This window comes from Chrysoperla carnea, chromosome X, assembly GCF_905475395.1.
Source record: "Chrysoperla carnea chromosome X, inChrCarn1.1, whole genome shotgun sequence".
NCBI classification, from domain to species: domain Eukaryota; kingdom Metazoa; phylum Arthropoda; class Insecta; order Neuroptera; family Chrysopidae; genus Chrysoperla; species Chrysoperla carnea.
In genome coordinates this window covers 37,231,684-37,257,850 of record NC_058342.1, presented here as the reverse complement: position 1 = coordinate 37,257,850, position 26,167 = coordinate 37,231,684, and the positions used below count along the sequence as shown (strand labels likewise).

At 30.8% G+C, this 26,167-nt stretch overlaps 1 protein-coding gene across 2 annotated transcripts in view; it reads left to right on the top strand.

Moving 5' to 3' along the window:
* The window catches only part of LOC123303106 (epidermal growth factor receptor kinase substrate 8-like), a 51,608-nt gene that overhangs the window by 19,927 nt on the left and 5,514 nt on the right, over positions 1-26,167 (top strand). For both annotated transcript variants that reach the window (XM_044886206.1, XM_044886205.1), the window contains exon 9: positions 522-776. In XM_044886206.1, the coding sequence (XP_044742141.1) occupies positions 522-776 (255 nt within the window). The remainder of the gene's footprint in view (positions 1-521; positions 777-26,167) is intronic.

Here is a 26,167-nt window from a genome sequence, read left to right as displayed (position 1 = left end):
TTCACGACTAAAAAAAATTGTATCGAGTACTTTTCGAGCTAGGGGCGATCAAGGCTATGAATATATTATAGTTTTAATATGGAAAATGGCTTTCTGTGGAATATTTCCCAAACCACTTCAAAAAATTCTTCACGACCACAAAATTTTTTATTTTTAACGGGTATAATTTTTGAGCTTATGTAAACAAATTTGGTGACAAAAAAAAATCATGCGCTGAAAAAGTGAAAGCCAATTTTAAAGGTTTAATTTGGGGCGCCTAAACGACTAATGGCTGAAGTCCATTATCTCTTGTACACTGTCAAAAAAGTTGAGTTTATGTGAAGGAAGTGTTTATTGGAGGTGTCAACTTCCCAGCTACTTTTCCCTCCTGTTTTTCATCGAGAAGTTGGCTTCAGTATAAAATAAGTATTTGACGAGTAGAAACGGAATCCTTAATAATTTGATTATAAAGCGTGACGTGTCATTAATATAGAATATTATGTAGAAAGTTTAACTATGCAAATTTTGATAACAATTTCTAGAAACATACACAGAAAGTAGTTTCTTAATGGTACAACAAATATCCACAACTACAACGGATAACAGCTCAACGATGGTGTTAGTACCTCCACCACCCCCGATGCCTGTCACTGGCGGTGTCAACTCAGCATCTGTAGCCACAATCGTATCTTCAGCAGCCACAACACAAATATTGGATAGTTCATCAACGTCCTCCACGTCCAATGCAAATGGGACGATCTTACAACCTAGCACAAATCATCAATCAACAATGCAAGGTATAATCCTTTTCTATTTATTACTTAAGGTAGTACGAACGCCAAAGCAAGTTTAGACTTGTTATTGAAATTATTCGTTCCTTATTTTATACTTTGATCTCACTTTTTATGTCCTGAGCACGCTATAAAATTTAAGCTTGATATGTCTTTCCGTTTAGACGGACAGACGGACAGCCGGAAATGGACAAATTAGATGATTTTATGAACACCTATACCAAAATTTTGATCGTAGCATCATTATTTTTAGGCGTTACAAACTTTTAACTAAACTTAATATACCTTGATATACATAACAAACATACAAGGTTTAAAAATTTGGATTTATGAATCAAAATAAAAGTTGGGGCCTCCGAAGGCGCGAGCAAAAGCTAGTTTTTGATAAATATTTATGAAGGTGAATAGTAGGTAGAGGTAGCTACGTGTAACGAACGCAACGCAACGTATCGTATATTTGATATTTGAATACAAGAACAGAAGCAGAACATTGGTTTATAAATAAAATAATTCTTAGAAATTGTTATTAAATATTAAAATTAAAATAATTGTAAATTTAATTATAAACAAATACATTAGATTCAAATTCAAATTCAAATAACAATATTTATCTGTTCACAACATCTGAACATGTTTTTAACAGCATGTTTCAATATTAAAAAAAAATGTTTCAAAACTCGGGTATTATATGTACATCTACAGGATCGTTTTGTATTTTCCAGGTTGAAATTACTCTAGGAAATGATTTTTATCCAAATCGGAGCCAAACATTTTACTCGATTTTTTTAATTTTCTGAGGCCATCCCCCCCTTTGAAAAAATTCGAAAAATCGAACGAACTTTTTGCTCTCCAATTTCATCCGAACTTAGTATTAAAGGTAATTTGGACCCAAAAAATACAAAAATCGTATTCATTTGATGATTCGATTCTTAGTTTTTGAGAAAATTGCACTTTTCGTATAATTTTTGCCGATATTTTTGAAACTAAGCATCCAATCATAAAATGAATACGATTTTTGTATTTTCCAGGTTGAAATTACTCTAGGAAATGATTTTCATCCAAATCGGAGCCAAACATTTTACTCGATTTTTTTAATTTTCTGAGGCCATCCCCCCCTTTGAAAAAATTCGAAAAATCGAACGAACTTTTTGCTCTCCAATTTCATCCGAACTTAGTATTAAAGGTAATTTGGACCCAAAAAATACAAAAATCGTATTCATTTGATGATTCGACTCTTAGTTTTTGAGAAAATTGCACTTTTCGTATAATTTTTGCCGATATTTTTGAAACTAAGCATCCAATCATAAAATGAATACGATTTTTGTATTTTCCAGGTTGAAATTACTCTAGGAAATGATTTTCATCCAAATCGGAGCCAAACATTTTACTCGATTTTTTTAATTTTCTGAGGCCATCCCCCCCTTTGAAAAAATTCGAAAAATCGAACGAACTTTTTGCTCTCCAATTTCATCCGAACTTAGTATTAAAGGTAATTTGGACCCAAAAAATACAAAAATCGTATTCATTTGATGATTCGACTCTTAGTTTTTGAGAAAATTGCACTTTTCGTATAATTTTTGCCGATATTTTTGAAACTAAGCATCCAATCATAAAATGAATACGATTTTTGTATTTTCCAGGTTGAAATTACTCTAGGAAATGATTTTCATCCAAATCGGAGCCAAAAATTTTACTCGATTTTTTTAATTTTCTGAGGCCATCCCCCCCTTTGAAAAAATTCGAAAAATCGAACGAACTTTTTGCTCTCCAATTTCATCCGAACTTAGTATTAAAGGTAATTTGGACCCAAAAAATACAAAAATCGTATTCATTTGATGATTCGATTCTTAGTTTTTGAGAAAATTGCACTTTTCGTATAATTTTTGCCGATATTTTTGAAACTAAGCATCCAATCATAAAATGAATACGATTTTTGCATTTTCCAGGTTGAAATTAGTCTAGGAAATGATTTTCATCCAAATCGGAGCCAAACATTTTACTCGATTTTTTAAATTTTCTGAGGCCATCCCCCCCTTTGAAAAAATTCGAAAAATCGAACGAACTTTTTGCTCTCCAATTTCATCCGAACTTAGTATTAAAGGTAATTTGGACCCAAAAAATACAAAAATCGTATTCATTTGATGATTCGATTCTTAGTTTTTGAGAAAATTGCACTTTTCGTATAATTTTTGCCGATATTTTTGAAACTAAGCATCCAATCATAAAATGAATACGATTTTTGTATTTTCCAGGTTGAAATTACTCTAGGAAATGATTTTCATCCAAATCGGAGCCAAACATTTTACTCGATTTTTTTAATTTTCTGAGGCCATCCCCCCCTTTGAAAAAATTCGAAAAATCGAACGAACTTTTTGCTCTCCAATTTCATCCGAACTTAGTATTAAAGGTAATTTGGACCCAAAAAATACAAAAATCGTATTCATTTGATGATTCGATTCTTAGTTTTTGAGAAAATTGCACTTTTCGTATAATTTTTGCCGATATTTTTGAAACTAAGCATCCAATCATAAAATGAATACGATTTTTGTATTTTCCAGGTTGAAATTACTCTAGGAAATGATTTTCATCCAAATCGGAGCCAAACATTTTACTCGATTTTTTTAATTTTCTGAGGCCATCCCCCCCTTTGAAAAAATTCGAAAAATCGAACGAACTTTTTGCTCTCCAATTTCATCCGAACTTAGTATTAAAGGTAATTTGGACCCACAAAATACAAAAATCGTATTCATTTGATGATTCGATTCTTAGTTTTTGAGAAAATTGCACTTTTCGTATAATTTTTGCCGATATTTTTGAAACTAAGCATCCAATCATAAAATGAATACGATTTTTGTATTTTCCAGGTTGAAATTACTCTAGGAAATGATTTTCATCCAAATCGGAGCCAAACATTTTACTCGATTTTTTTAATTTTCTGAGGCCATCCCCCCCTTTGAAAAAATTCGAAAAATCGAACGAACTTTTTGCTCTCCAATTTCATCCGAACTTAGTATTAAAGGTAATTTGGACCCAAAAAATACAAAAATCGTATTCATTTGATGATTCGATTCTTAGTTTTTGAGAAAATTGCACTTTTCGTATAATTTTTGCCGATATTTTTGAAACTAAGCATCCAATCATAAAATGAATACGATTTTTGTATTTTCCAGGTTGAAATTACTCTAGGAAATGATTTTCATCCAAATCGGAGCCAAACATTTTACTCGATTTTTTTAATTTTCTGAGGCCATTGAAAAAATTCGAAAAATCGAACGAACTTTTTGCTCTCCAATTTCATCCGAACTTAGTATTAAAGGTAATTTGGACCCAAAAAATACAAAAATCGTATTCATTTGATGATTCGATTCTTAGTTTTTGAGAAAATTGCACTTTTCGTATAATTTTTGCCGATATTTTTGAAACTAAGCATCCAATCATAAAATGAATACGATTTTTGTATTTTCCAGGTTGAAATTACTCTAGGAAATGATTTTCATCCAAATCGGAGCCAAACATTTTACTCGATTTTTTTAATTTTCTGAGGCCATCCCCCCCTTTGAAAAAATTCGAAAAATCGAACGAACTTTTTGCTCTCCAATTTCATCCGAACTTAGTATTAAAGGTAATTTGGACCCAAAAAATACAAAAATCGTATTCATTTGATGATTCGATTCTTAGTTTTTGAGAAAATTGCACTTTTCGTATAATTTTTGCCGATATTTTTGAAACTAAGCATCCAATCATAAAATGAATACGATTTTTGTATTTTCCAGGTTGAAATTACTCTAGGAAATGATTTTCATCCAAATCGGAGCCAAACATTTTACTCGATTTTTTTAATTTTCTGAGGCCATCCCCCCCTTTGAAAAAATTCGAAAAATCGAACGAACTTTTTGCTCTCCAATTTCATCCGAACTTAGTATTAAAGGTAATTTGGACCCAAAAAATACAAAAATCGTATTCATTTGATGATTCGATTCTTAGTTTTTGAGAAAATTGCACTTTTCGTATAATTTTTGCCGATATTTTTGAAACTAAGCATCCAATCATAAAATGAATACGATTTTTGTATTTTCCAGGTTGAAATTACTCTAGGAAATGATTTTCATCCAAATCGGAGCCAAACATTTTACTCGATTTTTTTAATTTTCTGAGGCCATCCCCCCCTTTGAAAAAATTCGAAAAATCGAACGAACTTTTTGCTCTCCAATTTCATCCGAACTTAGTATTAAAGGTAATTTGGACCCAAAAAATACAAAAATCGTATTCATTTGATGATTCGATTCTTAGTTTTTGAGAAAATTGCACTTTTCGTATAATTTTTGCCGATATTTTTGAAACTAAGCATCCAATCATAAAATGAATACGATTTTTGTATTTTCCAGGTTGAAATTACTCTAGGAAATGATTTTCATCCAAATCGGAGCCAAACATTTTACTCGATTTTTTTAATTTTCTGAGGCCATCCCCCCCTTTGAAAAAATTCGAAAAATCGAACGAACTTTTTGCTCTCCAATTTCATCCGAACTTAGTATTAAAGGTAATTTGGACCCAAAAAATACAAAAATCGTATTCATTTGATGATTCGATTCTTAGTTTTTGAGAAAATTGCACTTTTCGTATAATTTTTGCCGATATTTTTGAAACTAAGCATCCAATCATAAAATGAATACGATTTTTGTATTTTCCAGGTTGAAATTACTCTAGGAAATGATTTTCATCCAAATCGGAGCCAAACATTTTACTCGATTTTTTTAATTTTCTGAGGCCATCCCCCCCTTTGAAAAAATTCGAAAAATCGAACGAACTTTTTGCTCTCCAATTTCATCCGAACTTAGTATTAAAGGTAATTTGGACCCAAAAAATACAAAAATCGTATTCATTTGATGATTCGATTCTTAGTTTTTGAGAAAATTGCACTTTTCGTATAATTTTTGCCGATATTTTTGAAACTAAGCATCCAATCATAAAATGAATACGATTTTTGTATTTTCCAGGTTGAAATTACTCTAGGAAATGATTTTCATCCAAATCGGAGCCAAACATTTTACTCGATTTTTTTAATTTTCTGAGGCCATCCCCCCCTTTGAAAAAATTCGAAAAATCGAACGAACTTTTTGCTCTCCAATTTCATCCGAACTTAGTATTAAAGGTAATTTGGACCCAAAAAATACAAAAATCGTATTCATTTGATGATTCGATTCTTAGTTTTTGAGAAAATTGCACTTTTCGTATAATTTTTGCCGATATTTTTGAAACTAAGCATCCAATCATAAAATGAATACGATTTTTGTATTTTCCAGGTTGAAATTACTCTAGGAAATGATTTTCATCCAAATCGGAGCCAAACATTTTACTCGATTTTTTTAATTTTCTGAGGCCATCCCCCCCTTTGAAAAAATTCGAAAAATCGAACGAACTTTTTGCTCTCCAATTTCATCCGAACTTAGTATTAAAGGTAATTTGGACCCAAAAAATACAAAAATCGTATTCATTTGATGATTCGATTCTTAGTTTTTGAGAAAATTGCACTTTTCGTATAATTTTTGCCGATATTTTTGAAACTAAGCATCCAATCATAAAATGAATACGATTTTTGTATTTTCCAGGTTGAAATTACTCTAGGAAATGATTTTCATCCAAATCGGAGCCAAACATTTTACTCGATTTTTTTAATTTTCTGAGGCCATCCCCCCTTTGAAAAAATTCGAAAAATCGAACGAACTTTTTGCTCTCCAATTTCATCCGAACTTAGTATTAAAGGTAATTTGGACCCAAAAAATACAAAAATCGTATTCATTTGATGATTCGATTCTTAGTTTTTGAGAAAATTGCACTTTTCGTATAATTTTTGCCGATATTTTTGAAACTAAGCATCCAATCATAAAATGAATACGATTTTTGTATTTTCCAGGTTGAAATTACTCTAGGAAATGATTTTCATCCAAATCGGAGCCAAACATTTTACTCGATTTTTTTAATTTTCTGAGGCCATCCCCCCCTTTGAAAAAATTCGAAAAATCGAACGAACTTTTTGCTCTCCAATTTCATCCGAACTTAGTATTAAAGGTAATTTGGACCCAAAAAATACAAAAATCGTATTCATTTGATGATTCGATTCTTAGTTTTTGAGAAAATTGCACTTTTCGTATAATTTTTGCCGATATTTTTGAAACTAAGCATCCAATCATAAAATGAATACGATTTTTGTATTTTCCAGGTTGAAATTACTCTAGGAAATGATTTTCATCCAAATCGGAGCCAAACATTTTACTCGATTTTTTTAATTTTCTGAGGCCATCCCCCCCTTTGAAAAAATTCGAAAAATCGAACGAACTTTTTGCTCTCCAATTTCATCCGAACTTAGTATTAAAGGTAATTTGGCCCCAAAAAATACAAAAATCGTATTCATTTGATGATTCGATTCTTAGTTTTTGAGAAAATTGCACTTTTCGTATAATTTTTGCCGATATTTTTGAAACTAAGCATCCAATCATAAAATGAATACGATTTTTGTATTTTCCAGGTTGAAATTACTCTAGGAAATGATTTTCATCCAAATCGGAGCCAAACATTTTACTCGATTTTTTTAATTTTCTGAGGCCATCCCCCCCTTTGAAAAAATTCGAAAAATCGAACGAACTTTTTGCTCTCCAATTTCATCCGAACTTAGTATTAAAGGTAATTTGGACCCAAAAAATACAAAAATCGTATTCATTTGATGATTCGATTCTTAGTTTTTGAGAAAATTGCACTTTTCGTATAATTTTTGCCGATATTTTTGAAACTAAGCATCCAATCATAAAATGAATACGATTTTTGTATTTTCCAGGTTGAAATTACTCTAGGAAATGATTTTCATCCAAATCGGAGCCAAACATTTTACTCGATTTTTTTAATTTTCTGAGGCCATCCCCCCTTTGAAAAAATTCGAAAAATCGAACGAACTTTTTGCTCTCCAATTTCATCCGAACTTAGTATTAAAGGTAATTTGGACCCAAAAAATACAAAAATCGTATTCATTTGATGATTCGATTCTTAGTTTTTGAGAAAATTGCACTTTTCGTATAATTTTTGCCGATATTTTTGAAACTAAGCATCCAATCATAAAATGAATACGATTTTTGTATTTTCCAGGTTGAAATTACTCTAGGAAATGATTTTCATCCAAATCGGAGCCAAACATTTTACTCGATTTTTTTAATTTTCTGAGGCCATCCCCCCCTTTGAAAAAATTCGAAAAATCGAACGAACTTTTTGCTCTCCAATTTCATCCGAACTTAGTATTAAAGGTAATTTGGACCCAAAAAATACAAAAATCGTATTCATTTGATGATTCGATTCTTAGTTTTTGAGAAAATTGCACTTTTCGTATAATTTTTGCCGATATTTTTGAAACTAAGCATCCAATCATAAAATGAATACGATTTTTGTATTTTCCAGGTTGAAATTACTCTAGGAAATGATTTTCATCCAAATCGGAGCCAAACATTTTACTCGATTTTTTTAATTTTCTGAGGCCATCCCCCCCTTTGAAAAAATTCGAAAAATCGAACGAACTTTTTGCTCTCCAATTTCATCCGAACTTAGTATTAAAGGTAATTTGGACCCAAAAAATACAAAAATCGTATTCATTTGATGATTCGATTCTTAGTTTTTGAGAAAATTGCACTTTTCGTATAATTTTTGCCGATATTTTTGAAACTAAGCATCCAATCATAAAATGAATACGATTTTTGTATTTTCCAGGTTGAAATTACTCTAGGAAATGATTTTCATCCAAATCGGAGCCAAACATTTTACTCGATTTTTTTAATTTTCTGAGGCCATCCCCCCCTTTGAAAAAATTCGAAAAATCGAACGAACTTTTTGCTCTCCAATTTCATCCGAACTTAGTATTAAAGGTAATTTGGACCCAAAAAATACAAAAATCGTATTCATTTGATGATTCGATTCTTAGTTTTTGAGAAAATTGCACTTTTCGTATAATTTTTGCCGATATTTTTGAAACTAAGCATCCAATCATAAAATGAATACGATTTTTGTATTTTCCAGGTTGAAATTACTCTAGGAAATGATTTTCATCCAAATCGGAGCCAAACATTTTACTCGATTTTTTTAATTTTCTGAGGCCATCCCCCCCTTTGAAAAAATTCGAAAAATCGAACGAACTTTTTGCTCTCCAATTTCATCCGAACTTAGTATTAAAGGTAATTTGGACCCAAAAAATACAAAAATCGTATTCATTTGATGATTCGATTCTTAGTTTTTGAGAAAATTGCACTTTTCGTATAATTTTTGCCGATATTTTTGAAACTAAGCATCCAATCATAAAATGAATACGATTTTTGTATTTTCCAGGTTGAAATTACTCTAGGAAATGATTTTCATCCAAATCGGAGCCAAACATTTTACTCGATTTTTTTAATTTTCTGAGGCCATCCCCCCCTTTGAAAAAATTCGAAAAATCGAACGAACTTTTTGCTCTCCAATTTCATCCGAACTTAGTATTAAAGGTAATTTGGACCCAAAAAATACAAAAATCGTATTCATTTGATGATTCGATTCTTAGTTTTTGAGAAAATTGCACTTTTCGTATAATTTTTGCCGATATTTTTGAAACTAAGCATCCAATCATAAAATGAATACGATTTTTGTATTTTCCAGGTTGAAATTACTCTAGGAAATGATTTTCATCCAAATCGGAGCCAAACATTTTACTCGATTTTTTTAATTTTCTGAGGCCATCCCCCCCTTTGAAAAAATTCGAAAAATCGAACGAACTTTTTGCTCTCCAATTTCATCCGAACTTAGTATTAAAGGTAATTTGGACCCAAAAAATACAAAAATCGTATTCATTTGATGATTCGATTCTTAGTTTTTGAGAAAATTGCACTTTTCGTATAATTTTTGCCGATATTTTTGAAACTAAGCATCCAATCATAAAATGAATACGATTTTTGTATTTTCCAGGTTGAAATTACTCTAGGAAATGATTTTCATCCAAATCGGAGCCAAACATTTTACTCGATTTTTTTAATTTTCTGAGGCCATCCCCCCCTTTGAAAAAATTCGAAAAATCGAACGAACTTTTTGCTCTCCAATTTCATCCGAACTTAGTATTAAAGGTAATTTGGACCCAAAAAATACAAAAATCGTATTCATTTGATGATTCGATTCTTAGTTTTTGAGAAAATTGCACTTTTCGTATAATTTTTGCCGATATTTTTGAAACTAAGCATCCAATCATAAAATGAATACGATTTTTGTATTTTCCAGGTTGAAATTACTCTAGGAAATGATTTTCATCCAAATCGGAGCCAAACATTTTACTCGATTTTTTTAATTTTCTGAGGCCATCCCCCCCTTTGAAAAAATTCGAAAAATCGAACGAACTTTTTGCTCTCCAATTTCATCCGAACTTAGTATTAAAGGTAATTTGGACCCAAAAAATACAAAAATCGTATTCATTTGATGATTCGATTCTTAGTTTTTGAGAAAATTGCACTTTTCGTATAATTTTTGCCGATATTTTTGAAACTAAGCATCCAATCATAAAATGAATACGATTTTTGTATTTTCCAGGTTGAAATTACTCTAGGAAATGATTTTCATCCAAATCGGAGCCAAACATTTTACTCGATTTTTTTAATTTTCTGAGGCCATCCCCCCCTTTGAAAAAATTCGAAAAATCGAACGAACTTTTTGCTCTCCAATTTCATCCGAACTTAGTATTAAAGGTAATTTGGACCCAAAAAATACAAAAATCGTATTCATTTGATGATTCGATTCTTAGTTTTTGAGAAAATTGCACTTTTCGTATAATTTTTGCCGATATTTTTGAAACTAAGCATCCAATCATAAAATGAATACGATTTTTGTATTTTCCAGGTTGAAATTACTCTAGGAAATGATTTTCATCCAAATCGGAGCCAAACATTTTACTCGATTTTTTTAATTTTCTGAGGCCATCCCCCCCTTTGAAAAAATTCGAAAAATCGAACGAACTTTTTGCTCTCCAATTTCATCCGAACTTAGTATTAAAGGTAATTTGGACCCAAAAAATACAAAAATCGTATTCATTTGATGATTCGATTCTTAGTTTTTGAGAAAATTGCACTTTTCGTATAATTTTTGCCGATATTTTTGAAACTAAGCATCCAATCATAAAATGAATACGATTTTTGTATTTTCCAGGTTGAAATTACTCTAGGAAATGATTTTCATCCAAATCGGAGCCAAACATTTTACTCGATTTTTTTAATTTTCTGAGGCCATCCCCCCCTTTGAAAAAATTCGAAAAATCGAACGAACTTTTTGCTCTCCAATTTCATCCGAACTTAGTATTAAAGGTAATTTGGACCCAAAAAATACAAAAATCGTATTCATTTGATGATTCGATTCTTAGTTTTTGAGAAAATTGCACTTTTCGTATAATTTTTGCCGATATTTTTGAAACTAAGCATCCAATCATAAAATGAATACGATTTTTGTATTTTCCAGGTTGAAATTACTCTAGGAAATGATTTTCATCCAAATCGGAGCCAAACATTTTACTCGATTTTTTTAATTTTCTGAGGCCATCCCCCCCTTTGAAAAAATTCGAAAAATCGAACGAACTTTTTGCTCTCCAATTTCATCCGAACTTAGTATTAAAGGTAATTTGGACCCAAAAAATACAAAAATCGTATTCATTTGATGATTCGATTCTTAGTTTTTGAGAAAATTGCACTTTTCGTATAATTTTTGCCGATATTTTTGAAACTAAGCATCCAATCATAAAATGAATACGATTTTTGTATTTTCCAGGTTGAAATTACTCTAGGAAATGATTTTCATCCAAATCGGAGCCAAACATTTTACTCGATTTTTTTAATTTTCTGAGGCCATCCCCCCCTTTGAAAAAATTCGAAAAATCGAACGAACTTTTTGCTCTCCAATTTCATCCGAACTTAGTATTAAAGGTAATTTGGACCCAAAAAATACAAAAATCGTATTCATTTGATGATTCGATTCTTAGTTTTTGAGAAAATTGCACTTTTCGTATAATTTTTGCCGATATTTTTGAAACTAAGCATCCAATCATAAAATGAATACGATTTTTGTATTTTCCAGGTTGAAATTACTCTAGGAAATGATTTTCATCCAAATCGGAGCCAAACATTTTACTCGATTTTTTTAATTTTCTGAGGCCATCCCCCCCTTTGAAAAAATTCGAAAAATCGAACGAACTTTTTGCTCTCCAATTTCATCCGAACTTAGTATTAAAGGTAATTTGGACCCAAAAAATACAAAAATCGTATTCATTTGATGATTCGATTCTTAGTTTTTGAGAAAATTGCACTTTTCGTATAATTTTTGCCGATATTTTTGAAACTAAGCATCCAATCATAAAATGAATACGATTTTTGTATTTTCCAGGTTGAAATTACTCTAGGAAATGATTTTCATCCAAATCGGAGCCAAACATTTTACTCGATTTTTTTAATTTTCTGAGGCCATCCCCCCCTTTGAAAAAATTCGAAAAATCGAACGAACTTTTTGCTCTCCAATTTCATCCGAACTTAGTATTAAAGGTAATTTGGACCCAAAAAATACAAAAATCGTATTCATTTGATGATTCGATTCTTAGTTTTTGAGAAAATTGCACTTTTCGTATAATTTTTGCCGATATTTTTGAAACTAAGCATCCAATCATAAAATGAATACGATTTTTGTATTTTCCAGGTTGAAATTACTCTAGGAAATGATTTTCATCCAAATCGGAGCCAAACATTTTACTCGATTTTTTTAATTTTCTGAGGCCATCCCCCCCTTTGAAAAAATTCGAAAAATCGAACGAACTTTTTGCTCTCCAATTTCATCCGAACTTAGTATTAAAGGTAATTTGGACCCAAAAAATACAAAAATCGTATTCATTTGATGATTCGATTCTTAGTTTTTGAGAAAATTGCACTTTTCGTATAATTTTTGCCGATATTTTTGAAACTAAGCATCCAATCATAAAATGAATACGATTTTTGTATTTTCCAGGTTGAAATTACTCTAGGAAATGATTTTCATCCAAATCGGAGCCAAACATTTTACTCGATTTTTTTAATTTTCTGAGGCCATCCCCCCCTTTGAAAAAATTCGAAAAATCGAACGAACTTTTTGCTCTCCAATTTCATCCGAACTTAGTATTAAAGGTAATTTGGACCCAAAAAATACAAAAATCGTATTCATTTGATGATTCGATTCTTAGTTTTTGAGAAAATTGCACTTTTCGTATAATTTTTGCCGATATTTTTGAAACTAAGCATCCAATCATAAAATGAATACGATTTTTGTATTTTCCAGGTTGAAATTACTCTAGGAAATGATTTTCATCCAAATCGGAGCCAAACATTTTACTCGATTTTTTTAATTTTCTGAGGCCATCCCCCCCTTTGAAAAAATTCGAAAAATCGAACGAACTTTTTGCTCTCCAATTTCATCCGAACTTAGTATTAAAGGTAATTTGGACACAAAAAATACAAAAATCGTATTCATTTGATGATTCGATTCTTAGTTTTTGAGAAAATTGCACTTTTCGTATAATTTTTGCCGATATTTTTGAAACTAAGCATCCAATCATAAAATGAATACGATTTTTGTATTTTCCAGGTTGAAATTACTCTAGGAAATGATTTTCATCCAAATCGGAGCCAAACATTTTACTCGATTTTTTTAATTTTCTGAGGCCATCCCCCCCTTTGAAAAAATTCGAAAAATCGAACGAACTTTTTGCTCTCCAATTTCATCCGAACTTAGTATTAAAGGTAATTTGGACCCAAAAAATACAAAAATCGTATTCATTTGATGATTCGATTCTTAGTTTTTGAGAAAATTGCACTTTTCGTATAATTTTTGCCGATATTTTTGAAACTAAGCATCCAATCATAAAATGAATACGATTTTTGTATTTTCCAGGTTGAAATTACTCTAGGAAATGATTTTCATCCAAATCGGAGCCAAACATTTTACTCGATTTTTTTAATTTTCTGAGGCCATCCCCCCCTTTGAAAAAATTCGAAAAATCGAACGAACTTTTTGCTCTCCAATTTCATCCGAACTTAGTATTAAAGGTAATTTGGACCCAAAAAATACAAAAATCGTATTCATTTGATGATTCGATTCTTAGTTTTTGAGAAAATTGCACTTTTCGTATAATTTTTTGCCGATATTTTTGAAACTAAGCATCCAATCATAAAATGAATACGATTTTTGTATTTTCCAGGTTGAAATTACTCTAGGAAATGATTTTCATCCAAATCGGAGCCAAACATTTTACTCGATTTTTTTAATTTTCTGAGGCCATCCCCCCCTTTGAAAAAATTCGAAAAATCGAACGAACTTTTTGCTCTCCAATTTCATCCGAACTTAGTATTAAAGGTAATTTGGACCCAAAAAATACAAAAATCGTATTCATTTGATGATTCGATTCTTAGTTTTTGAGAAAATTGCACTTTTCGTATAATTTTTGCCGATATTTTTGAAACTAAGCATCCAATCATAAAATGAATACGATTTTTGTATTTTCCAGGTTGAAATTACTCTAGGAAATGATTTTCATCCAAATCGGAGCCAAACATTTTACTCGATTTTTTTAATTTTCTGAGGCCATCCCCCCCTTTGAAAAAATTCGAAAAATCGAACGAACTTTTTGCTCTCCAATTTCATCCGAACTTAGTATTAAAGGTAATTTGGACCCAAAAAATACAAAAATCGTATTCATTTGATGATTCGATTCTTAGTTTTTGAGAAAATTGCACTTTTCGTATAATTTTTGCCGATATTTTTGAAACTAAGCATCCAATCATAAAATGAATACGATTTTTGTATTTTCCAGGTTGAAATTACTCTAGGAAATGATTTTCATCCAAATCGGAGCCAAACATTTTACTCGATTTTTTTAATTTTCTGAGGCCATCCCCCCCTTTGAAAAAATTCGAAAAATCGAACGAACTTTTTGCTCTCCAATTTCATCCGAACTTAGTATTAAAGGTAATTTGGACCCAAAAAATACAAAAATCGTATTCATTTGATGATTCGATTCTTAGTTTTTGAGAAAATTGCACTTTTCGTATAATTTTTGCCGATATTTTTGAAACTAAGCATCCAATCATAAAATGAATACGATTTTTGTATTTTCCAGGTTGAAATTACTCTAGGAAATGATTTTCATCCAAATCGGAGCCAAACATTTTACTCGATTTTTTTAATTTTCTGAGGCCATCCCCCCCTTTGAAAAAATTCGAAAAATCGAACGAACTTTTTGCTCTCCAATTTCATCCGAACTTAGTATTAAAGGTAATTTGGACCCAAAAAATACAAAAATCGTATTCATTTGATGATTCGATTCTTAGTTTTTGAGAAAATTGCACTTTTCGTATAATTTTTGCCGATATTTTTGAAACTAAGCATCCAATCATAAAATGAATACGATTTTTGTATTTTCCAGGTTGAAATTACTCTAGGAAATGATTTTCATCCAAATCGGAGCCAAACATTTTACTCGATTTTTTTAATTTTCTGAGGCCATCCCCCCCTTTGAAAAAATTCGAAAAATCGAACGAACTTTTTGCTCTCCAATTTCATCCGAACTTAGTATTAAAGGTAATTTGGACCCAAAAAATACAAAAATCGTATTCATTTGATGATTCGATTCTTAGTTTTTGAGAAAATTGCACTTTTCGTATAATTTTTGCCGATATTTTTGAAACTAAGCATCCAATCATAAAATGAATACGATTTTTGTATTTTCCAGGTTGAAATTACTCTAGGAAATGATTTTCATCCAAATCGGAGCCAAACATTTTACTCGATTTTTTTAATTTTCTGAGGCCATCCCCCCCTTTGAAAAAATTCGAAAAATCGAACGAACTTTTTGCTCTCCAATTTCATCGAACTTAGTATTAAAGGTAATTTGGACCCAAAAAATACAAAAATCGTATTCATTTGATGATTCGATTCTTAGTTTTTGAGAAAATTGCACTTTTCGTATAATTTTTGCCCATATTTTTGAAACTAAGCATCCAATCATAAAATGAATACGATTTTTGTATTTTCCAGGTTGAAATTACTCTAGGAAATGATTTTCATCCAAATCGGAGCCAAACATTTTACTCGATTTTTTTAATTTTCTGAGGCCATCCCCCCCTTTGAAAAAATTCGAAAAATCGAACGAACTTTTTGCTCTCCAATTTCATCCGAACTTAGTATTAAAGGTAATTTGGACCCAAAAAATACAAAAATCGTATTCATTTGATGATTCGATTCTTAGTTTTTGAGAAAATTGCACTTTTCGTATAATTTTTGCCGATATTTTTGAAACTAAGCATCCAATCATAAAATGAATACGATTTTTGTATTTTCCAGGTTGAAATTACTCTAGGAAATGATTTTCATCCAAATCGGAGCCAAACATTTTACTCGATTTTTTTAATTTTCTGAGGCCATCCCCCCCTTTGAAAAAATTCGAAAAATCGAACGAACTTTTTGCTCTCCAATTTCATCCGAACTTAGTATTAAAGGTAATTTGGACCCAAAAAATACAAAAATCGTATTCATTTGATGATTCGATTCTTAGTTTTTGAGAAAATTGCACTTTTCGTATAATTTTTGCCGATATTTTTGAAACTAAGCATCCAATCATAAAATGAATACGATTTTTGTATTTTCCAGGTTGAAATTACTCTAGGAAATGATTTTCATCCAAATCGGAGCCAAACATTTTACTCGATTTTTTTAATTTTCTGAGGCCATCCCCCCCTTTGAAAAAATTCGAAAAATCGAACGAACTTTTTGCTCTCCAATTTCATCCGAACTTAGTATTAAAGGTAATTTGGACCCAAAAAATACAAAAATCGTATTCATTTGATGATTCGATTCTTAGTTTTTGAGAAAATTGCACTTTTCGTATAATTTTTGCCGATATTTTTGAAATTAAGCATCCAATCATAAAATGAATACGATTTTTGTATTTTCCAGGTTGAAATTACTCTAGGAAATGATTTTCATCCAAATCGGAGCCAAACATTTTACTCGATTTTTTTAATTTTCTGAGGCCATCCCCCCCTTTGAAAAAATTCGAAAAATCGAACGAACTTTTTGCTCTCCAATTTCATCCGAACTTAGTATTAAAGGTAATTTGGACCCAAAAATACAAAAATCGTATTCATTTGATGATTCGATTCTTAGTTTTTGAGAAAATTGCACTTTTCGTATAATTTTTGCCGATATTTTTGAAACTAAGCATCCAATCATAAAATGAATACGATTTTTGTATTTTCCAGGTTGAAATTACTCTAGGAAATGATTTTCATCCAAATCGGAGCCAAACATTTTACTCGATTTTTTTAATTTTCTGAGGCCATCCCCCCCTTTGAAAAAATTCGAAAAATCGAACGAACTTTTTGCTCTCCAATTTCATCCGAACTTAGTATTAAAGGTAATTTGGACCCAAAAAATACAAAAATCGTATTCATTTGATGATTCGATTCTTAGTTTTTGAGAAAATTGCACTTTTCGTATAATTTTTGCCGATATTTTTGAAACTAAGCATCCAATCATAAAATGAATACGATTTTTGTATTTTCCAGGTTGAAATTACTCTAGGAAATGATTTTCATCCAAATCGGAGCCAAACATTTTACTCGATTTTTTTAATTTTCTGAGGCCATCCCCCCCTTTGAAAAAATTCGAAAAATCGAACGAACTTTTTGCTCTCCAATTTCATCCGAACTTAGTATTAAAGGTAATTTGGACCCAAAAAATACAAAAATCGTATTCATTTGATGATTCGATTCTTAGTTTTTGAGAAAATTGCACTTTTCGTATAATTTTTGCCGATATTTTTGAAACTAAGCATCCAATCATAAAATGAATACGATTTTTGTATTTTCCAGGTTGAAATTACTCTAGGAAATGATTTTCATCCAAATCGGAGCCAAACATTTTACTCGATTTTTTTAATTTTCTGAGGCCATCCCCCCCTTTGAAAAAATTCGAAAAATCGAACGAACTTTTTGCTCTCCAATTTCATCCGAACTTAGTATTAAAGGTAATTTGGACCCAAAAAATACAAAAATCGTATTCATTTGATGATTCGATTCTTAGTTTTTGAGAAAATTGCACTTTTCGTATAATTTTTGCCGATATTTTTGAAACTAAGCATCCAATCATAAAATGAATACGATTTTTGTATTTTCCAGGTTGAAATTACTCTAGGAAATGATTTTCATCCAAATCGGAGCCAAACATTTTACTCGATTTTTTTAATTTTCTGAGGCCATCCCCCCCCTTTGAAAAAATTCGAAAAATCGAACGAACTTTTTGCTCTCCAATTTCATCCGAACTTAGTATTAAAGGTAATTTGGACCCAAAAAATACAAAAATCGTATTCATTTGATGATTCGATTCTTAGTTTTTGAGAAAATTGCACTTTTCGTATAATTTTTGCCGATATTTTTGAAACTAAGCATCCAATCATAAAATGAATACGATTTTTGTATTTTCCAGGTTGAAATTACTCTAGGAAATGATTTTCATCCAAATCGGAGCCAAACATTTTACTCGATTTTTTTAATTTTCTGAGGCCATCCCCCCCTTTGAAAAAATTCGAAAAATCGAACGAACTTTTTGCTCTCCAATTTCATCCGAACTTAGTATTAAAGGTAATTTGGACCCAAAAAATACAAAAATCGTATTCATTTGATGATTCGATTCTTAGTTTTTGAGAAAATTGCACTTTTCGTATAATTTTTGCCGATATTTTTGAAACTAAGCATCCAATCATAAAATGAATACGATTTTTGTATTTTCCAGGTTGAAATTACTCTAGGAAATGATTTTCATCCAAATCGGAGCCAAACATTTTACTCGATTTTTTTAATTTTCTGAGGCCATCCCCCCCTTTGAAAAAATTCGAAAAATCGAACGAACTTTTTGCTCTCCAATTTCATCCGAACTTAGTATTAAAGGTAATTTGGACCCAAAAAATACAAAAATCGTATTCATTTGATGATTCGATTCTTAGTTTTTGAGAAAATTGCACTTTTCGTATAATTTTTGCCGATATTTTTGAAACTAAGCATCCAATCATAAAATGAATACGATTTTTGTATTTTCCAGGTTGAAATTACTCTAGGAAATGATTTTCATCCAAATCGGAGCCAAACATTTTACTCGATTTTTTTAATTTTCTGAGGCCATCCCCCCCTTTGAAAAAATTCGAAAAATCGAACGAACTTTTTGCTCTCCAATTTCATCCGAACTTAGTATTAAAGGTAATTTGGACCCAAAAAATACAAAAATCGTATTCATTTGATGATTCGATTCTTAGTTTTTGAGAAAATTGCACTTTTCGTATAATTTTTGCCGATATTTTTGAAACTAAGCATCCAATCATAAAATGAATACGATTTTTGTATTTTCCAGGTTGAAATTACTCTAGGAAATGATTTTCATCCAAATCGGAGCCAAACATTTTACTCGATTTTTTTAATTTTCTGAGGCCATCCCCCCCTTTGAAAAAATTCGAAAAATCGAACGAACTTTTTGCTCTCCAATTTCATCCGAACTTAGTATTAAAGGTAATTTGGACCCAAAAAATACAAAAATCGTATTCATTTGATGATTCGATTCTTAGTTTTTGAGAAAATTGCACTTTTCGTATAATTTTTGCCGATATTTTTGAAACTAAGCATCCAATCATAAAATGAATACGATTTTTGTATTTTCCAGGTTGAAATTACTCTAGGAAATGATTTTCATCCAAATCGGAGCCAAACATTTTACTCGATTTTTTTAATTTTCTGAGGCCATCCCCCCCTTTGAAAAAATTCGAAAAATCGAACGAACTTTTTGCTCTCCAATTTCATCCGAACTTAGTATTAAAGGTAATTTGGACCCAAAAAATACAAAAATCGTATTCATTTGATGATTCGATTCTTAGTTTTTGAGAAAATTGCACTTTTCGTATAATTTTTGCCGATATTTTTGAAACTAAGCATCCAATCATAAAATGAATACGATTTTTGTATTTTCCAGGTTGAAATTACTCTAGGAAATGATTTTCATCCAAATCGGAGCCAAACATTTTACTCGATTTTTTTAATTTTCTGAGGCCATCCCCCCCTTTGAAAAAATTCGAAAAATCGAACGAACTTTTTGCTCTCCAATTTCATCCGAACTTAGTATTAAAGGTAATTTGGACCCAAAAAATACAAAAATCGTATTCATTTGATGATTCGATTCTTAGTTTTTGAGAAAATTGCACTTTTCGTATAATTTTTGCCCATATTTTTGAAACTAAGCATCCAATCATAAAATGAATACGATTTTTGTATTTTCCAGGTTGAAATTACTCTAGGAAATGATTTTCATCCAAATCGGAGCCAAACATTTTACTCGATTTTTTTAATTTTCTGAGGCCATCCCCCCCTTTGAAAAAATTCGAAAAATCGAACGAACTTTTTGCTCTCCAATTTCATCCGAACTTAGTATTAAAGGTAATTTGGACCCAAAAAATACAAAAATCGTATTCATTTGATGATTCGATTCTTAGTTTTTGAGAAAATTGCACTTTTCGTATAATTTTTGCCGATATTTTTGAAACTAAGCATCCAATCATAAAATGAATACGATTTTTGTATTTTCCAGGTTGAAATTACTCTAGGAAATGATTTTCATCCAAATCGGAGCCAAACATTTTACTCGATTTTTTTAATTTTCTGAGGCCATCCCCCCCTTTGAAAAAATTCGAAAAATCGAACGAACTTTTTGCTCTCCAATTTCATCCGAACTTAGTATTAAAGGTAATTTGGACCCAAAAAATACAAAAATCGTATTCATTTGATGATTCGATTCTTAGTTTTTGAGAAAATTGCACTTTTCGTATAATTTTTGCCGATATTTTTGAAACTAAGCATCCAATCATAAAATGAATACGATTTTTGTATTTTCCAGGTTGAAATTACTCTAGGAAATGATTTTCATCCAAATCGGAGCCAAACATTTTACTCGATTTTTTTAATTTTCTGAGGCCATCCCCCCCTTTGAAAAAATTCGAAAAATCGAACGAACTTTTTGCTCTCCAATTTCATCCGAACTTAGTATTAAAGGTAATTTGGACCCAAAAAATACAAAAATCGTATTCATTTGATGATTCGATTCTTAGTTTTTGAGAAAATTGCACTTTTCGTATAATTTTTGCCGATATTTTTGAAATTAAGCATCCAATCATAAAATGAATACGATTTTTGTATTTTCCAGGTTGAAATTACTCTAGGAAATGATTTTCATCCAAATCGGAGCCAAACATTTTACTCGATTTTTTTAATTTTCTGAGGCCATCCCCCCCTTTGAAAAAATTCGAAAAATCGAACGAACTTTTTGCTCTCCAATTTCATCCGAACTTAGTATTAAAGGTAATTTGGACCCAAAAAATACAAAAATCGTATTCATTTGATGATTCGATTCTTAGTTTTTGAGAAAATTGCACTTTTCGTATAATTTTTGCCGATATTTTTGAAACTAAGCATCCAATCATAAAATGAATACGATTTTTGTATTTTCCAGGTTGAAATTACTCTAGGAAATGATTTTCATCCAAATCGGAGCCAAACATTTTACTCGATTTTTTTAATTTTCTGAGGCCATCCCCCCCTTTGAAAAAATTCGAAAAATCGAACGAACTTTTTGCTCTCCAATTTCATCCGAACTTAGTATTAAAGGTAATTTGGACCCAAAAAATACAAAAATCGTATTCATTTGATGATTCGATTCTTAGTTTTTGAGAAAATTGCACTTTTCGTATAATTTTTGCCGATATTTTTGAAACTAAGCATCCAATCATAAAATGAATACGATTTTTGTATTTTCCAGGTTGAAATTACTCTAGGAAATGATTTTCATCCAAATCGGAGCCAAACATTTTACTCGATTTTTTTAATTTTCTGAGGCCATCCCCCCCTTTGAAAAAATTCGAAAAATCGAACGAACTTTTTGCTCTCCAATTTCATCCGAACTTAGTATTAAAGGTAATTTGGACCCAAAAAATACAAAAATCGTATTCATTTGATGATTCGATTCTTAGTTTTTGAGAAAATTGCACTTTTCGTATAATTTTTGCCGATATTTTTGAAACTAAGCATCCAATCATAAAATGAATACGATTTTTGTATTTTCCAGGTTGAAATTACTCTAGGAAATGATTTTCATCCAAATCGGAGCCAAACATTTTACTCGATTTTTTTAATTTTCTGAGGCCATCCCCCCCTTTGAAAAAATTCGAAAAATCGAACGAACTTTTTGCTCTCCAATTTCATCCGAACTTAGTATTAAAGGTAATTTGGACCCAAAAAATACAAAAATCGTATTCATTTGATGATTCGATTCTTAGTTTTTGAGAAAATTGCACTTTTCGTATAATTTTTGCCGATATTTTTGAAACTAAGCATCCAATCATAAAATGAATACGATTTTTGTATTTTCCAGGTTGAAATTACTCTAGGAAATGATTTTCATCCAAATCGGAGCCAAACATTTTACTCGATTTTTTTAATTTTCTGAGGCCATCCCCCCCTTTGAAAAAATTCGAAAAATCGAACGAACTTTTTGCTCTCCAATTTCATCCGAACTTAGTATTAAAGGTAATTTGGACCCAAAAAATACAAAAATCGTATTCATTTGATGATTCGATTCTTAGTTTTTGAGAAAATTGCACTTTTCGTATAATTTTTGCCGATATTTTTGAAACTAAGCATCCAATCATAAAATGAATACGATTTTTGTATTTTCCAGGTTGAAATTACTCTAGGAAATGATTTTCATCCAAATCGGAGCCAAACATTTTACTCGATTTTTTTAATTTTCTGAGGCCATCCCCCCCTTTGAAAAAATTCGAAAAATCGAACGAACTTTTTGCTCTCCAATTTCATCCGAACTTAGTATTAAAGGTAATTTGGACCCAAAAAATACAAAAATCGTATTCATTTGATGATTCGATTCTTAGTTTTTGAGAAAATTGCACTTTTCGTATAATTTTTGCCGATATTTTTGAAACTAAGCATCCAATCATAAAATGAATACGATTTTTGTATTTTCCAGGTTGAAATTACTCTAGGAAATGATTTTCATCCAAATCGGAGCCAAACATTTTACTCGATTTTTTTAATTTTCTGAGGCCATCCCCCCCTTTGAAAAAATTCGAAAAATCGAACGAACTTTTTGCTCTCCAATTTCATCCGAACTTAGTATTAAAGGTAATTTGGACCCAAAAAATACAAAAATCGTATTCATTTGATGATTCGATTCTTAGTTTTTGAGAAAATTGCACTTTTCGTATAATTTTTGCCGATATTTTTGAAACTAAGCATCCAATCATAAAATGAATACGATTTTTGTATTTTCCAGGTTGAAATTACTCTAGGAAATGATTTTCATCCAAATCGGAGCCAAACATTTTACTCGATTTTTTTAATTTTCTGAGGCCATCCCCCCCTTTGAAAAAATTCGAAAAATCGAACGAACTTTTTGCTCTCCAATTTCATCCGAACTTAGTATTAAAGGTAATTTGGACCCAAAAAATACAAAAATCGTATTCATTTGATGATTCGATTCTTAGTTTTTGAGAAAATTGCACTTTTCGTATAATTTTTGCCGATATTTTTGAAACTAAGCATCCAATCATAAAATGAATACGATTTTTGTATTTTCCAGGTTGAAATTACTCTAGGAAATGATTTTCATCCAAATCGGAGCCAAACATTTTACTCGATTTTTTTAATTTTCTGAGGCCATCCCCCCCTTTGAAAAAATTCGAAAAATCGAACGAACTTTTTGCTCTCCAATTTCATCCGAACTTAGTATTAAAGGTAATTTGGACCCAAAAAATACAAAAATCGTATTCATTTGATGATTCGATTCTTAGTTTTTGAGAAAATTGCACTTTTCGTATAATTTTTGCCGATATTTTTGAAACTAAGCATCCAATCATAAAATGAATACGATTTTTGTATTTTCCAGGTTGAAATTACTCTAGGAAATGATTTTCATCCAAATCGGAGCCAAACATTTTACTCGATTTTTTTAATTTTCTGAGGCCATCCCCCCCTTTGAAAAAATTCGAAAAATCGAACGAACTTTTTGCTCTCCAATTTCATCCGAACTTAGTATTAAAGGTAATTTGGACCCAAAAAATACAAAAATCGTATTCATTTGATGATTCGATTCTTAGTTTTTGAGAAAATTGCACTTTTCGTATAATTTTTGCCGATATTTTTGAAACTAAGCATCCAATCATAAAATGAATACGATTTTTGTATTTTCCAGGTTGAAATTACTCTAGGAAATGATTTTCATCCAAATCGGAGCCAAACATTTTACTCGATTTTTTTAATTTTCTGAGGCCATCCCCCCCTTTGAAAAAATTCGAAAAATCGAACGAACTTTTTGCTCTCCAATTTCATCCGAACTTAGTATTAAAGGTAATTTGGACCCAAAAAATACAAAAATCGTATTCATTTGATGATTCGATTCTTAGTTTTTGAGAAAATTGCACTTTTCGTATAATTTTTGCCGATATTTTTGAAACTAAGCATCCAATCATAAAATGAATACGATTTTTGTATTTTCCAGGTTGAAATTACTCTAGGAAATGATTTTCATCCAAATCGGAGCCAAACATTTTACTCGATTTTTTTAATTTTCTGAGGCCATCCCCCCCTTTGAAAAAATTCGAAAAATCGAACGAACTTTTTGCTCTCCAATTTCATCCGAACTTAGTATTAAAGGTAATTTGGACCCAAAAAATACAAAAATCGTATTCATTTGATGATTCGATTCTTAGTTTTTGAGAAAATTGCACTTTTCGTATAATTTTTGCCGATATTTTTGAAACTAAGCATCCAATCATAAAATGAATACGATTTTTGTATTTTCCAGGTTGAAATTACTCTAGGAAATGATTTTCATCCAAATCGGAGCCAAACATTTTACTCGATTTTTTTAATTTTCTGAGGCCATCCCCCCCTTTGAAAAAATTCGAAAAATCGAACGAACTTTTTGCTCTCCAATTTCATCCGAACTTAGTATTAAAGGTAATTTGGACCCAAAAAATACAAAAATCGTATTCATTTGATGATTCGATTCTTAGTTTTTGAGAAAATTGCACTTTTCGTATAATTTTTGCCGATATTTTTGAAACTAAGCATCCAATCATAAAATGAATACGATTTTTGTATTTTCCAGGTTGAAATTACTCTAGGAAATGATTTTCATCCAAATCGGAGCCAAACATTTTACTCGATTTTTTTAATTTTCTGAGGCCATCCCCCCCTTTGAAAAAATTCGAAAAATCGAACGAACTTTTTGCTCTCCAATTTCATCCGAACTTAGTATTAAAGGTAATTTGGACCCAAAAAATACAAAAATCGTATTCATTTTATGATTGGATGCTTAGTTTCAAAAATATCGGCAAAAATTATACGAAAAGTGCAATTTTCTCAAAAACTAAGAATCGAATCATCAAATGAATACGATTTTTGTATTTTCTGGGTCCAAATTACCTTTAATACTAAGTTCGGATGAAATTGGAGAGCAAAAAGTTCTTTCGATTTTTCGAATTTTTTCAAAGGGGGGGATGGCCTCAGAAAATTTAAAAAATCGAGTAAAATGTTTGGCTCCGATTTGGATGAAAATCATTTCCTAGACTAATTTCAACCTGGAAAATGCAAAAATCGTATTCATTTTATGATTGGATGCTTAGTTTCAAAAATATGGGCAAAAATTATACGAAAAGTGCAATTTTCTCAAAAACTAAGAATCGAATCATCAAATGAATACGATTTTTGTATTTTCTGGGTCCAAATTACCTTTAAAACTAAGTTCGGGCGAAATTGGAGAGCAAAAAGTTCGTTCGATTTTTCGAATTTTTTCAAAGGGGGGGATGGCCTCAGAAAATTAAAAAAATCGAGTAAAATGTTTGGCTCCGATTTGGATAAAAATCATTTCCTAGAGTAATTTCAACTTGGAAAATACGAAAATCGTATTCATTTGATAATTCGCTTCTTAGTTTTTGGGGAAATTGCCCTTTATTTGTAATTTGGATGAATTCAAATAAAATTTTGAAACACTCTGCATGAATATAGGAATAAAATTCAACAATATAGTAAATGAGAAATAGTGTTTTCTTAAAACAGCAATTCTATGTCTATGCTCACAACAGGATAATGAAACTGTTTTACTATTTCAATAATATCGAGGTCTGGGCCGGATTCAATATTTTACGAAATTTACGTTTCACCTTAATGATCATCATCATAATTTTACCCATACGATCCTGTAAATATTAGTTCTATAATGAATACGCATTT